Genomic DNA, 15,209 nt, shown 5'->3' on the forward strand with positions numbered 1-15,209 from the left:
TAAACATGTTTGTCTGAGTCTTCTATCAAAGGTTACAGCGATTTATATGAAGTTGTTCAAAAACGCTTTATTTCGCCAAGACAATGCGTTTCTCACTGTTACATGCATTTGAATGGGAAACTCGCCTGAGACAAAGTATAGGTTTTCATTATGTGAATAATTTTAAAGTCTTAGCTCAAACGGCTGCAAAACCTGTTCTGTTTGCCCAGCACGGGGATATTGAGTTCTATAAGATAAAGCCATAAACATGTTTGTCTGAGTCTTCTATGAAAAGTTACAGCGATTTATATGAAGTTATTCAAAAACGCTTTATTTCGCCAAGACAATGCGTTTCTCACTGTTACATGCATTTGAATGGGAAACTCGCCTGAGACAAAGTATAGGTTTTCATTATGTGAATAATTTTAAAATCTTAGCTCAAACGGCTGCAAAACCTGTTTGCCCAGCACTGGGATATTGAGTTCTATAAGATAAAGCCATAAACATGTTTGTCTGAGTCTTCTATCAAAGGTTACAGCGATTTATATGAAGTTGTTCAAAAACGCTTTATTTCGCCAAGACAATGCGTTTCTCACTGTTACATGCATTTGAATGGGAAACTCGCCTGAAACAAAGTATAGGTTTTCATTATGTGAATAATTTTAAAATCTCAGCTCAAACGGCTGCAAAACCTGTTTGCCCAGCACGGGGATATTGAGTTCTATAAGATAAAGCCATAAACATGTTTGTCTGAGTCTTCTATCAAAAGTTACAGCGATTTATATGAAGTTGTTCAAAAACGCTTTATTTCGCCAAGACAATGCGTTTCTCACTGTTACATGCATTTGAATGGGAAACTCGCCTGAGACAAAGTATAGGTTTTCATTATGTGAATAATTTTAAAATCTTAGCTCAAACGGCTGCAAAACCTGTTTGCCCAGCACGGGGATATTGAGTTCTGTAAGATAAAGCCATAAACATGTTTGTCTGAGTCTTCTATCAAAGGTTACAGCGATTTATATGAAGTTGTACAAAAACGCTTTATTTCGCCAAGACAGTGTGTTTCTCACTGTTACATGCATTTGAATGGGAAACTCGCCTGAGACAAAGTATAGGTTTTCATTATGTGAATAATTTTAAAATCTTAGCTCAAACGGCTGCAAAACCTGTTCTGTTTGCCCAGCACGGGGATATTTAGTTCTATAAGATAAAGCCATAAACATGTTTGTCTGAGTCTTCTATCAAAAGTTACAGCGATTTATATGAAGTTGTACAAAAACGCTTTATTTCGCCAAGACAATGCATTTCTCACTGTTACATGCATTTGAATGGGAAACTCGCCTGAGACAAAGTATAGGTTTTCATTATGTGAATAATTTTAAAATCTTAGCTCAAACGGCTGCAAAACCTGTTTGCCCAGCACTGGGATATTGAGTTCTATAAGATAAAGCCATAAACATGTTTGTCTGAGTCTTCTATCAAAGGTTACAGCGATTTATATGAAGTTGTTCAAAAACGCTTTATTTCGCCAAGACAATGCGTTTCTCACTGTTACATGCATTTGAATGGGAAACTCGCCTGAGACAAAGTATAGGTTTTCATTATGTGAATAATTTTAAAGTCTTAGCTCAAACGGCTGCAAAACCTGTTCTGTTTGCCCAGCACGGGGATATTGAGTTCTATAAGATGAAGCCATAAACATGTTTGTCTGAGTCTTCTATCAAAGGTTACAGCGATTTATATGAAGTTGAACAAAAACGCTTTATTTCGCCAAGACAGTGTGTTTCTCACTGTTACATGCATTTGAATGGGAAACTCGCCTGAGACAAAGTATAGGTTTTCATTATGTGAATAATTTTAAAATCTTAGCTCAAACGGCTGCAAAACCTGTTTGCCCAGCACTGGGATATTGAGTTCTATAAGATAAAGCCATAAAGATGTTTGTCTGAGTCTTCTATCAAAGGTTACAGCGATTTATATGAAGTTGTTCAAAAACGCTTTATTTCGCCAAGACAATGCGTTTCTCACTGTTACATGCATTTGAATGGGAAACTCGCCTGAGACAAAGTATAGGTTTTCATTATGTGAATAATTTTAAAGTCTTAGCTCAAACGGCTGCAAAACCTGTTCTGTTTGCCCAGCACGGGGATATTGAGTTCTATAAGATGAAGCCATAAACATGTTTGTCTGAGTCTTCTATCAAAAGTTACAGCGATTTATATGAAGTTGTTCAAAAACGCTTTATTTCGCCAAGACAGTGTGTTTCTCACTGTTACATGCATTTGAATGGGAAACTCGCCTGAGACAAAGTATAGGTTTTCATTATGTGAATAATTTTAAAATCTTAGCTCAAACGGCTGCAAAACCTGTTTGCCCAGCACGGGGATATTGAGTTCTGTAAGATAAAGCCATAAACATGTTTGTCTGAGTCTTCTATCAAAGGTTACAGCGATTTATATGAAGTTGTTCAAAAACGCTTTATTTCGCCAAGACAATGCGTTTCTCACTGTTACATGCATTTGAATGGGAAACTCGCCTGAGACAAAGTATAGGTTTTCATTATGTGAATAATTTTAAAGTCTTAGCTCAAACGGCTGCAAAACCTGTTCTGTTTGCCCAGCACGGGGATATTGAGTTCTATAAGATAAAGCCATAAACATGTTTGTCTGAGTCTTCTATGAAAAGTTACAGCGATTTATATGAAGTTATTCAAAAACGCTTTATTTCGCCAAGACAATGCGTTTCTCACTGTTACATGCATTTGAATGGGAAACTCGCCTGAGACAAAGTATAGGTTTTCATTATGTGAATAATTTTAAAATCTTAGCTCAAACGGCTGCAAAACCTGTTCTATTTGCCCAGCACGGGGATATTGAGTTCTATAAGATAAAGCCATAAACATGTTTGTCTGAGTCTTCTATCAAAAGTTACAGCGATTTATATGAAGTTATTCAAAAACGCTTTATTTCGCCAAGACAATGCGTTTCTCACTGTTACATGCATTTGAATGGGAAACTCGCCTGAGACAAAGTATAGGTTTTCATTATGTGAATAATTTTAAAATCTTAGCTCAAACGGCTGCAAAACCTGTTTGCCCAGCACGGGGATATTGAGTTCTATAAGATAAAGCCATAAACATGTTTGTCTGAGTCTTCTATCAAAGGTTACAGCGATTTATATGAAGTTGTTCAAAAACGCTTTATTTCGCCAAGACAATGCGTTTCTCACTGTTACATGCATTTGAATGGGAAACTCGCCTGAAACAAAGTATAGGTTTTCATTATGTGAATAATTTTAAAATCTCAGCTCAAACGGCTGCAAAACCTGTTTGCCCAGCACGGGGATATTGAGTTCTATAAGATAAAGCCATAAACATGTTTGTCTGAGTCTTCTATCAAAAGTTACAGCGATTTATATGAAGTTGTTCAAAAACGCTTTATTTCGCCAAGACAATGCGTTTCTCACTGTTACATGCATTTGAATGGGAAACTCGCCTGAGACAAAGTATAGGTTTTCATTATGTGAATAATTTTAAAATCTTAGCTCAAACGGCTGCAAAACCTGTTTGCCCAGCACGGGGATATTGAGTTCTGTAAGATAAAGCCATAAACATGTTTGTCTGAGTCTTCTATCAAAGGTTACAGCGATTTATATGAAGTTGTACAAAAACGCTTTATTTCGCCAAGACAGTGTGTTTCTCACTGTTACATGCATTTGAATGGGAAACTCGCCTGAGACAAAGTATAGGTTTTCATTATGTGAATAATTTTAAAATCTTAGCTCAAACGGCTGCAAAACCTGTTCTGTTTGCCCAGCACGGGGATATTTAGTTCTATAAGATGAAGCCATAAACATGTTTGTCTGAGTCTTCTATCAAAGGTTACAGCGATTTATATGAAGTTGAACAAAAACGCTTTATTTCGCCAAGACAGTGTGTTTCTCACTGTTACATGCATTTGAATGGGAAACTCGCCTGAGACAAAGTATAGGTTTTCATTATGTGAATAATTTTAAAATCTTAGCTCAAACGGCTGCAAAACCTGTTCTGTTTGCCCAGCACGGGGATATTGAGTTCTATAAGATAAAGCCATAAACATGTTTGTCTGAGTCTTCTATCAAAAGTTACAGCGATTTATATGAAGTTGTACAAAAACGCTTTATTTCGCCAAGACAATGCATTTCTCACTGTTACATGCATTTGAATGGGAAACTCGCCTGAGACAAAGTATAGGTTTTCATTATGTGAATAATTTTAAAATCTTAGCTCAAACGGCTGCAAAACCTGTTTGCCCAGCACTGGGATATTGAGTTCTATAAGATAAAGCCATAAACATGTTTGTCTGAGTCTTCTATCAAAGGTTACAGCGATTTATATGAAGTTGTTCAAAAACGCTTTATTTCGCCAAGACAATGCGTTTCTCACTGTTACATGCATTTGAATGGGAAACTCGCCTGAAACAAAGTATAGGTTTTCATTATGTGAATAATTTTAAAATCTCAGCTCAAACGGCTGCAAAACCTGTTTGCCCAGCACGGGGATATTGAGTTCTATAAGATAAAGCCATAAACATGTTTGTCTGAGTCTTCTATCAAAAGTTACAGCGATTTATATGAAGTTGTTCAAAAACGCTTTATTTCGCCAAGACAATGCGTTTCTCACTGTTACATGCATTTGAATGGGAAACTCGCCTGAGACAAAGTATAGGTTTTCATTATGTGAATAATTTTAAAATCTTAGCTCAAACGGCTGCAAAACCTGTTTGCCCAGCACGGGGATATTGAGTTCTGTAAGATAAAGCCATAAACATGTTTGTCTGAGTCTTCTATCAAAGGTTACAGCGATTTATATGAAGTTGTTCAAAAACGCTTTATTTCGCCAAGACAGTGTGTTTCTCACTGTTACATGCATTTGAATGGGAAACTCGCCTGAGACAAAGTATAGGTTTTCATTATGTGAATAATTTTAAAATCTTAGCTCAAACGGCTGCAAAACCTGTTCTGTTTGCCCAGCACGGGGATATTTAGTTCTATAAGATGAAGCCATAAACATGTTTGTCTGAGTCTTCTATCAAAGGTTACAGCGATTTATATGAAGTTGAACAAAAACGCTTTATTTCGCCAAGACAGTGTGTTTCTCACTGTTACATGCATTTGAATGGGAAACTCGCCTGAGACAAAGTATAGGTTTTCATTATGTGAATAATTTTAAAATCTTAGCTCAAACGGCTGCAAAACCTGTTCTGTTTGCCCAGCACGGGGATATTGAGTTCTATAAGATAAAGCCATAAACATGTTTGTCTGAGTCTTCTATCAAAAGTTACAGCGATTTATATGAAGTTGTACAAAAACGCTTTATTTCGCCAAGACAATGCACTTCTCACTGTTACATGCATTTGAATGGGAAACTCGCCTGAAACAAAGTATAGGTTTTCATTATGTGAATAATTTTAAAGTCTTAGCTCAAACGGCTGCAAAACCTGTTTGCCCAGCACTGGGATATTGAGTTCTATAAGATAAAGCCATAAACATGTTTGTCTGAGTCTTCTATCAAAGGTTACAGCGATTTATATGAAGTTGTACAAAAACGCTTTATTTCGCCAAGACAGTGTGTTTCTCACTGTTACATGCATTTGAATGGGAAACTCGCCTGAGACAAAGTATAGGTTTTCATTATGTGAATAATTTTAAAATCTTAGCTCAAACGGCTGCAAAACCTGTTCTGTTTGCCCAGCACGGGGATATTGAGTTCTATAAGATGAAGCCATAAACATGTTTGTCTGAGTCTTCTATGAAAAGTTACAGCGATTTATATGAAGTTGTTCAAAAACGCTTTATTTCGCCAAGACAATGCGTTTCTCACTGTTACATGCATTTGAATGGGAAACTCGCCTGAGACAAAGTATAGGTTTTCATTATGTGAATAATTTTAAAATCTCAGCTCAAACGGCTGCAAAACCTGTTTGCCCAGCACGGGGATATTGAGTTCTATAAGATAAAGCCATAAACATGTTTGTCTGAGTCTTCTATCAAAAGTTACAGCGATTTATATGAAGTTGTTCAAAAACGCTTTATTTCGCCAAGACAATGCGTTTCTCACTTGTTACATGCATTTGAATGGGAAACTCGCCTGAGACAAAGTATAGGTTTTCATTATGTGAATAATTTTAAAATCTTAGCTCAAACGGCTGCAAAACCTGTTCTGTTTGCCCAGCACGGGGATATTGAGTTCTATAAGATAAAGCCATAAACATCTTTGTCTGAGTCTTCTATCAAAAGTTACAGTGATTTATATGAAGTTGTTCAAAAACGCTTTATTTCGCCAAGACAATGCGTTTCTCACTTGTTACATGCATTTGAATGGGAAACTCGCCTGAGACAAAGTATAGGTTTTCATTATGTGAATAATTTTAAAATCTTAGCTCAAACGGCTGCAAAACCTGTTTGCCCAGCACGGGGATATTGAGTTCTATAAGATAAAGCCATAAACATGTTTGTCTGAGTCTTCTATCAAAAGTTACAGCGATTTATATGAAGTTGTACAAAAATGCTTTATTTCGCCAAGACAGTGTGTTTCTCACTGTTACATGCATTTGAATGGGAAACTCGCCTGAGACAAAGTATAGGTTTTCATTATGTGAATAATTTTAAAATCTTAGCTCAAACGGCTGCAAAACCTGTTCTGTTTGCCCAGCACGGGGATATTGAGTTCTATAAGATAAAGCCATAAACATGTTTGTCTGAGTCTTCTATCAAAAGTTACAGCGATTTATATGAAGTTGTACAAAAACGCTTTATTTCGCCAAGACAGTGTGTTTCTCACTGTTACATGCATTTGAATGGGAAACTCGCCTGAGACAAAGTATAGGTTTTCATTATGTGAATAATTTTAAAATCTTAGCTCAAACGGCTGCAAAACCTGTTCTGTTTGCCCAGCACGGGGATATTGAGTTCTATAAGATAAAGCCATAAACATGTTTGTCTGAGTCTTCTATCAAAAGTTACAGCTGTCTTTATGAAGACCATGAAAAACGCTTTATTTCACCACGTTAGTTCGTTTCTCGCTACTACATGCATTTGAATGGAGTTCTCGCCCGAAACAAAGTAGTTTTCATTTTGTGAATAACTTGAAAATCTTAGCTCAAACTGCTGCAAAACCTGTTTGCCCAGCACGGGGATATTGAATTCTATAAGATAAAGCCATAAATATGTATTTCTGAGTCTTCTATCAAAAACTACAGCTGTCTTCATGAAGTTGTACAAAAAGGCTTTATTTCGCCAAGACAGTGCGTTTCTGACGATTACATGCATTTGAATGGGGAACTCGCCTGAAACAAAGCATAGGTATTCATTATGTGAATAACTTGAAAATCTTAACTCAAACAGCTGCAAAACCTGTTTGCCCAGCACGGGGATATTGAATTCTATAAGATAAAGCCATGAATATGTATTTCTGAGTCTTCTATCAAAGGTTACAGCGATTTATATGAAGTTGTACAAAAACGCTTTATTTCACCAAGACAGTGTGTTTCTCACTGTTACATGCATTTGAATGGGAAACTCGCCTGAGACAAAGTATAGGTTTTCATTATGTGAATAATTTTAAAATCTTAGCTCAAACGGCTGCAAAACCTGTTCTGTTTGCCCAGCACGGGGATATTGAGTTCTATAAGATAAAGCCATAAACATGTTTGTCTGAGTCTTCTATCAAAAACTACAGCTGTCTTCATGAAGTTGTACAAAAACGCTTTCTTTCGTCAAGACAGTGCGTTTCTGACTATTACATGCATTTGAATGGAGTTCTCGCCCGACACAAAGTATAGGTTTTCATTATGTGAATAACTTGAAAATCTTAGCTCAAACAGCTGCAAAACCTGTTTGCCCAGCACGGGGATATTGAATTCTGTAAGATAAATCCATAAATATGTATTTCTGAGTCTTCTATCAAAAGTTACAGCTGTCTTTATGAAGACCATGAAAAACGCTTTATTTCACCACGTTAGTGCGTTTCTCGCTATTACATGCATTTGAATGGAGTTCTCGCCCGAAACAAAGTAGTTTTCATTTTGTGAATAACTTGAAAATCTTAGCTCAAACTGCTGCAAAACCTGTTTGCCCAGCACGGGGATATTGAATTCTATAAGATAAAGCCATGAATATGTATATCTGAGTCTTCTATCAAAGGTTACAGCTGTCTTTAAGAAGTTGTACAAAAAGGCTTTATTTCGCCAAGACAGTGCGTTTCTGACTATTACATGCATTTGAATGGAGTTCTCGCCCGACACAAAGTATAGGTTTTCATTATGTGAATAACTTGAAAATCTTAACTCAAACAGCTGCAAAACCTGTTTGCCCAGCACGGGGATATTGAATTCTATAAGATAAAGCCATGAATATGTATTTCTGAGTCTTCTATCAAAAACTACAGCTGTCTTCATGAAGTTGTACAAAAACGCTTTCTTTCGTCAAGACAGTGCGTTTCTGACTATTACATGCATTTGAATGGAGTTCTCGCCCGACACAAAGTATAGGTTTTCATTATGTGAATAACTTGAAAATCTTAGCTCAAACAGCTGCAAAACCTGTTTGCCCAGCACGGGGATATTGAATTCTATAAGATAAAGCCATAAATATGTATTTCTGAGTCTTCTATCAAAAACTACAGCTGTCTTCATGAAGTTGTACAAAAAGGCTTTATTTCGCCAAGACAGTGCGTTTCTGACGATTACATGCATTTGAATGGGGAACTCGCCTGAAACAAAGCATAGGTATTCATTATGTGAATAACTTGAAAATCTTAACTCAAACAGCTGCAAAACCTGTTTGCCCAGCACGGGGATGTTGAATTCTATAAGATACAGCCATAAATATGTATTTTTGAGTCTTCTATCAAAAGTTACAGCTGTCTTTATGAAGACAATGAAAGACGCTTTATTTCACCACGTTAGTGCGTTTCTGACTATTACATGCATTTGAATGGAGTTCTCGCCCGACACAAAGTATAGGTTTTCATTATGTGAATAATTTTAACATCTTAGCTCAAACAGCTTTAAAACTTGTTTGACAAGCACGGGGATATTGAATTCCATAAGATGAAGCCATAAATATGTGTGTCTGAGACTTCTATCAAAAGTTACAGCTAACTTTATGAAGTTGTAGAAAAAAGGCTTTCTTTCGCCACGACAGTGCGGTTTTGACGATTACATGCATTTGAATGGGGAACTCGCCTGAAACAAAGTATAGGTATTCATTATGTGAATAACTTGAAAATCTTAACTCAAACGGCTGCAAACCCTGTTTGCCCAGCACGGGGATATTGAATTCTATAAGATAAAGCCATGAATATGTATATCTGAGTCTTCTATCAAAGGTTACAGCTGTCTTTAAGAAGTTGTACAAAAAGGCTTTATTTCGCCAAGACAGTGCGTTTCTGACTATTACATGCATTTGAATGGAGTTCTCGCCCGACACAAAGTATAGGTTTTCATTATGTGAATAACTTGAAAATCTTAACTCAAACAGCTGCAAAACCTGTTTGCCCAGCACGGGGATATTGAATTCTATAAGATAAAGCCATGAATATGTATTTCTGAGTCTTCTATCAAAAACTACAGCTGTCTTCATGAAGTTGTACAAAAACGCTTTCTTTCGTCAAGACAGTGCGTTTCTGACTATTACATGCATTTGAATGGAGTTCTCGCCCGACACAAAGTATAGGTTTTCATTATGTGAATAACTTGAAAATCTTAGCTCAAACAGCTGCAAAACCTGTTTGCCCAGCACGGGGATATTGAATTCTGTAAGATAAAGCCATAAATATGTATTTCTGAGTCATCTATCAAAAGTTACAGCTGTATTTATGAAGACCATGAAAAACGCTTTATTTCACCACGTTAGTGCGTTTCTCGCTATTACATGCATTTGAATGGAGTTCTCGCCCGAAACAAAGTAGTTTTCATTATGTGAATAACTTGAAAATCTTAGCTCAAACTGCTGCAAAACCTGTTTGCCCAGCACGGGGATATTGAATTCTATAAGATAAAGCCATAAATATGTATTTCTGAGTCTTCTATCAAAAACTACAGCTGTCTTCATGAAGTTGTACAAAAAGGCTTTATTTCGCCAAGACAGTGTGTTTCTGACGATTACATGCATTTGAATGGGGAACTCGCACGAAACAAAGTATAGGTTTTCATTATGTGAATAATTTTAACATCTTAGCTCAAACTGCTGCAAAACCTGTTTGCCCAGCACGGGGATATTGAATTCTATAAGATAAAGCCATAAATATGTATTTCTGAGTCTTCTATCAAAAACTACAGCTGTCTTCATGAAGTTGTACAAAAAGGCTTTATTTCGCCAAGACAGTGCGTTTCTGACGATTACATGCATTTGAATGGGGAACTCGCACGAAACAAAGTATAGGTTTTCATTATGTGAATAATTTTAACATCTTAGCTCAAACAGCTGCAAAACCTGTTTGCCCAGCACGGGGATATTGAATTCTATAAGATAAAGCCATGAATACGTATATCTGAGTCTTCTATCAAAGGTTAAAGCTGTCTTTAAGAAGTTGTACAAAAAGGCTTTATTTCGCCAAGACAGTGCGTTTCTGACGATTACATGCATTTGAATGGGGAACTCGCCTGAAACAAAGTATAGGTATTCATTATGTGAATAATTTTAACATCTTAGCTCAAACAGCTGCAAAACCTGTTTGCCCAGCACGGGGATATTGAATTCTATAAGATAAAGCCATGAATATGTATTTCTGAGTCTTCTATCAAAAACTACAGCTGTCTTCATGAAGTTGTACAAAAACGCTTTCTTTCGTCAAGACAGTGCGTTTCTGACTATTACATGCATTAGAATGGAGTTCTCGCCCGACACAAAGTATAGGTTTTCATTATGTGAATAACTTGAAAATCTTAGCTCAAACAGCTGCAAAACCTGTTTGCCCAGCACGGGGATATTGAATTCTATAAGATACAGCCATAAATATGTATTTTTGAGTCTTCTATCAAAAGTTACAGCTGTCTTTATGAAGACAATGAAAGACGCTTTATTTCACCACGTTAGTGCGTTTCTCGCTATTACATGCATTTGAATGGAATTCTCGCCCGACACAAAGTATAGGTTTTCATTATGTGAATAACTTGAAAATCTTAACTCAAACAGCTGCAAAACCTGTTTGCCCAGCACGGGGATATTGAATTCCATAAGATGAAGCCATAAATATGTGTGTCTGAGACTTCTATCAAAAGTTACAGCTAACTTTATGAAGTTGTACAAAAACGCTTTATTTCGCCGAGACAGTGCGTTTCTGACTATTACATGCATTTGAATGGAGTTCTCGCCCGAAACAAAGTATAGGTTTTCATTATGTGAATAACTTGAAAATCTTAGCTCAAACAGCTTTAAAACTTGTTTGACAAGCACGGGGATATTGAATTCCATAAGATGAAGCCATAAATATGTGTGTCTGAGACTTCTATCAAAAGTTACAGCTAACTTTATGAAGTTGTACAAAAACGCTTTATTTCGCCGAGACAGTGCACTATTACATGCATTTGAAAGGAGTTCTCGCACGAAGCAAAGTATAGGTTTTCATTATGTGAATAACTTTAAAATCTTAGCTCAAACAGCTGCAAAACCTGTTTGCCCAGCACGGGGATATTGAATTCTATAAGATAAAGCCATAAATATGTATGTCTGAGTCTTCTATTAAAAGTTACAGCTATTTATATGAAGTTGTACAAAAACGCTTTCTTTCGCCAAGACGGTGCGTTTCTTGCGATTTCAATTAATTTGAAAGGGGAACTCGCCCGACACAAAGTACAAGTTTTCATTATGTGAATAACTTGAAAATCTTAGCTCAAACAGCTGCAAAACCTGTTTGCCCAGCACGGGGATATTGAATTAAGATAAGATAGAACTTTATTAATCCCTCGGGTGGGTTCCTCTGGGAAATTCGATTTCCAAAAAGCACAGCACCGACAGAGGTTACATAATAATAATAATAATAATAATAATAATAATAATTTTATATATATATATATATATATATATATATATATATATATATATATATATATATATATATATATATATACATATACACACATATATAAATACAGAGACAAATATAAATAAAATATACGAAGGGGATAAATAGAATAAATAGGAATAAAAATAAAAATACAAGTGAATTGCACATTTCAAGTATTGAGTCTATTGCACCATTGACTATTTACAAAAAGTATTGCACAAGGTGCAGTGAGGTGAAGAGGCACTACAGCTTAGTTGTTCCCCCCTCCTTTGTCCTCCTGTTTCCCCTCCCTCTCCCCTCCAGAGAGGAGTTAAACAGTCTGATGGCGTGTGGGACAAAGGAGTTTTTAAGTCTGTTAGTTCTTGTCTTGGGGAGAACCAACCTGTCACTGAAAAGACTCTTCTGGTTGTTAATGGCCGTGTGCAGAGGATGCCCAGCATTGTTCATAATGTCCATCAGTTTCTTTAATGTCCTTTTCTCTGCCACTCTCACCAGAGTGTCCAGCTTCATGCCGACCACAGAGCTAGCCTTCCTGATCAGTTTCTCCAGCCTGGATGAGTCCTTCTTTGCTGTGCTGCTCCCCCAGCACACCACAGCATAGAAAAGTACTCCAGCAACCACCGACTGGTAAAACATCCTCAGGAGCTTCCTGCAGATGTTAAAAGACCTCAGCTTCCTGAGGAAGTACAGTCGGCTTTGGGCTTTTTTATACAGGTGCTCTGTGTTGCATGACCAGTCCAGTTTATTGTCCACCCACAGCCCGAGGTACTTGTACTTGTTGACCACCTACACCTCCTCCCCCTCTATCTGAACCGGCAGTGGACCTTCTCTGGACCTCCCGAAGTCCACAACCAGTTCCTTAGTCTTTGAGGTGTTGAGTTGCAGGTGGTTTGTGTCACCTCCACCTGTATAAGATAAAGCCATAAATATGTGAGTCTGAGTCTCCTATCAAAAGTTACAGCTATTTATATGAAGTTGTACAAAAACGCTTTATTTCGTCAAGACAGTGCGTTTCTCACTGTTACGAATGGGAAACTCGCCCGAAACAAAGTATAGGTTTTCATTATGTGAATAACTTGAAAATCTTAGCTCAAACAGCTGCAAAACCTGTTTGCCCAGCACGGGGATATTGAATTCTATAAGATGTATATGAAGTTGTACAAAAACGCTTTATTTCGTGAGGACAGTGCGTTTCTTGCGATTTCAATTCATTTGAATGGGGAACTCGCATGAAACAAAGTATACGTTTTCATTATGTGAAAAACTGGAAAATCTTAGCTCAAACAGCTGCAAAACCCAGCACGGGGATATTGAATTCTATAAGATAAAGCCATAAATATGTGAGTCTGAGCCTTCTATCAAAAGTTACAGCCAACTTCATGAAGTTGTACAAAAAGGCTTTATTTAGTTGCATTTAGTTGTTTTCTTGATAGCCGCCCGGGCTTCGCTGTCGTCGCCACTGCAAAATCGGTCATTACAGCGGCACGCCAGACGGGCTGTAAACTACAGATGGACCAGCAGGACCAGTCCTATATGTTTGCAAGTCTGACACGTTCTCACTCAGAGGAGCTGCTGCAAGGCCTCCAGCTCTTGCGGCAGGATCACGAACTATGTGACATTGTGCTGCGTGTGGGTGATGCCAAGATCCATGCCCACAAAGTAGTGCTGGCCAGCATCAGTCCTTATTTCAAGGCCATGTTTACGTGTAACCTGTCAGAAAAGGAGACCTCTGAGGTGGAGTTCCAGTGCATTGATGAAGCTGCCTTGCAGGCTATAGTGGAGTATGCTTATACCGGGACGGTGTTTATCTCCCAGGAGACAGTGGAATCTTTGCTACCCGCTGCCAACTTACTCCAGGTTAAGCTTGTACTTAAGGAGTGTTGTTCCTTCTTAGAGAGCCAGCTGGACGCTGGAAACTGTATAGGCATTTCCCGCTTTGCAGAGACTTACGGCTGTCATGACCTGTGCTTGGCCGCAACGAAGTTCATCTGTGAGAACTTTGAGGAAGTCTGTCAAACGGAGGAGTTTTTTGAACTGACGAGAGCCGAGTTGGATGAAATTGTGTCCAATGATTGCCTTAAGGTAGTCACAGAGGAGACTGTATTTTATGCCCTCGAATCATGGATCAAATATGATGTAACTGAGAGACAGCAGCATCTGGCTCAACTGCTGCACTGTGTTCGCCTTCCGCTGCTCAGCGTCAAATTCCTCACTCGCCTATATGAAGCCAACCATCTTATACGAGATGACCACGCCTGCAAGCATCTGCTCAATGAGGCCCTCAAATATCACTTTATGCCTGAACACCGGCTGTCCTATCAGACTGTGTTGTCTGCACGACCCAGGTGTGTCCCAAAGGTGCTGCTTGCAGTAGGAGGCAAGGCTGGACTGTTTGCCACATTGGAAAGCACGGAAATGTATTTCCCTCAGACGGATTCATGGATAGGACTGGCCCCTCTCAGTGTACCCAGATATGAATTTGGAGTGGCGGTGCTGGACCACAAAGTTTATGTTGTGGGAGGCATCGCCACACATATGAGGCAGGGCATTAGCTATCGGAGGCACGAGAGCACAGTCGAAAGCTGGGACCCCGAAACCAACACGTGGTCTTCAGTGGAGCGTATGGCAGAGTGTCGCAGCACTCTCGGTGTAGTGGTCCTGGCCGGAGAGCTGTATGCCCTGGGAGGCTATGACGGCCAGTATTACCTCCAGTCTGTGGAGAAGTATGTCTCGAAGCTGAAGGAGTGGCAGCCTGTGGCACCCATGACGAAGTCTCGCAGCTGCTTTGCTACCGCTGTCCTAGATGGGATGGTGTATGCTATTGGAGGCTATGGCCCAACACATATGAACGGCGTGGAGCTCCACGCTGTCATACCGCTCCTTGCTGGGAAATGGGCTACCATTTCCCAGCAAGGGATGGGATGCCTGGGATGCCTGGGATGCCTGGGAAATGGTAGCCCCCATGGCAGATAAGAGGATCAACTTCGGAGTAGGTGTGATGCTTGGATTTATATTTCTGACTATTACATGCATTTGAATGGGGAACTCGCACGAAACAAAGTATAGGTTTTCATTATGTGAATAACTTAACATCTTAGCTCACACAGCTCAGAACTGAAGAAGCTTCTCGGATGAGAGGTGAAACGTCTTCAAGTAACTTAAAGAAGTCCAGACGCTTTTCTTT

The 15,209-nt window shown here is 38.4% G+C and overlaps 1 protein-coding gene across 1 annotated transcript; it reads left to right on the top strand.

Moving 5' to 3' along the window:
• Positions 1 to 13,448: 13,448 nt before the first annotated feature.
• Positions 13,449 to 14,998, top strand: LOC101467595 (kelch-like protein 28). The gene has a single exon (XM_024802043.2). The coding sequence runs from the start codon at positions 13,535 to 13,537 to the stop codon at positions 14,996 to 14,998; it is 1,464 nt and encodes a 487-aa protein (XP_024657811.2). The 5' UTR covers positions 13,449 to 13,534.
• Positions 14,999 to 15,209: the final 211 nt, after the last annotated feature.

Source organism: Maylandia zebra, linkage group LG22 (genome assembly GCF_041146795.1).
Source record: "Maylandia zebra isolate NMK-2024a linkage group LG22, Mzebra_GT3a, whole genome shotgun sequence".
In the NCBI taxonomy this organism is placed as follows: Eukaryota; Metazoa; Chordata; class Actinopteri; order Cichliformes; family Cichlidae; genus Maylandia; species Maylandia zebra.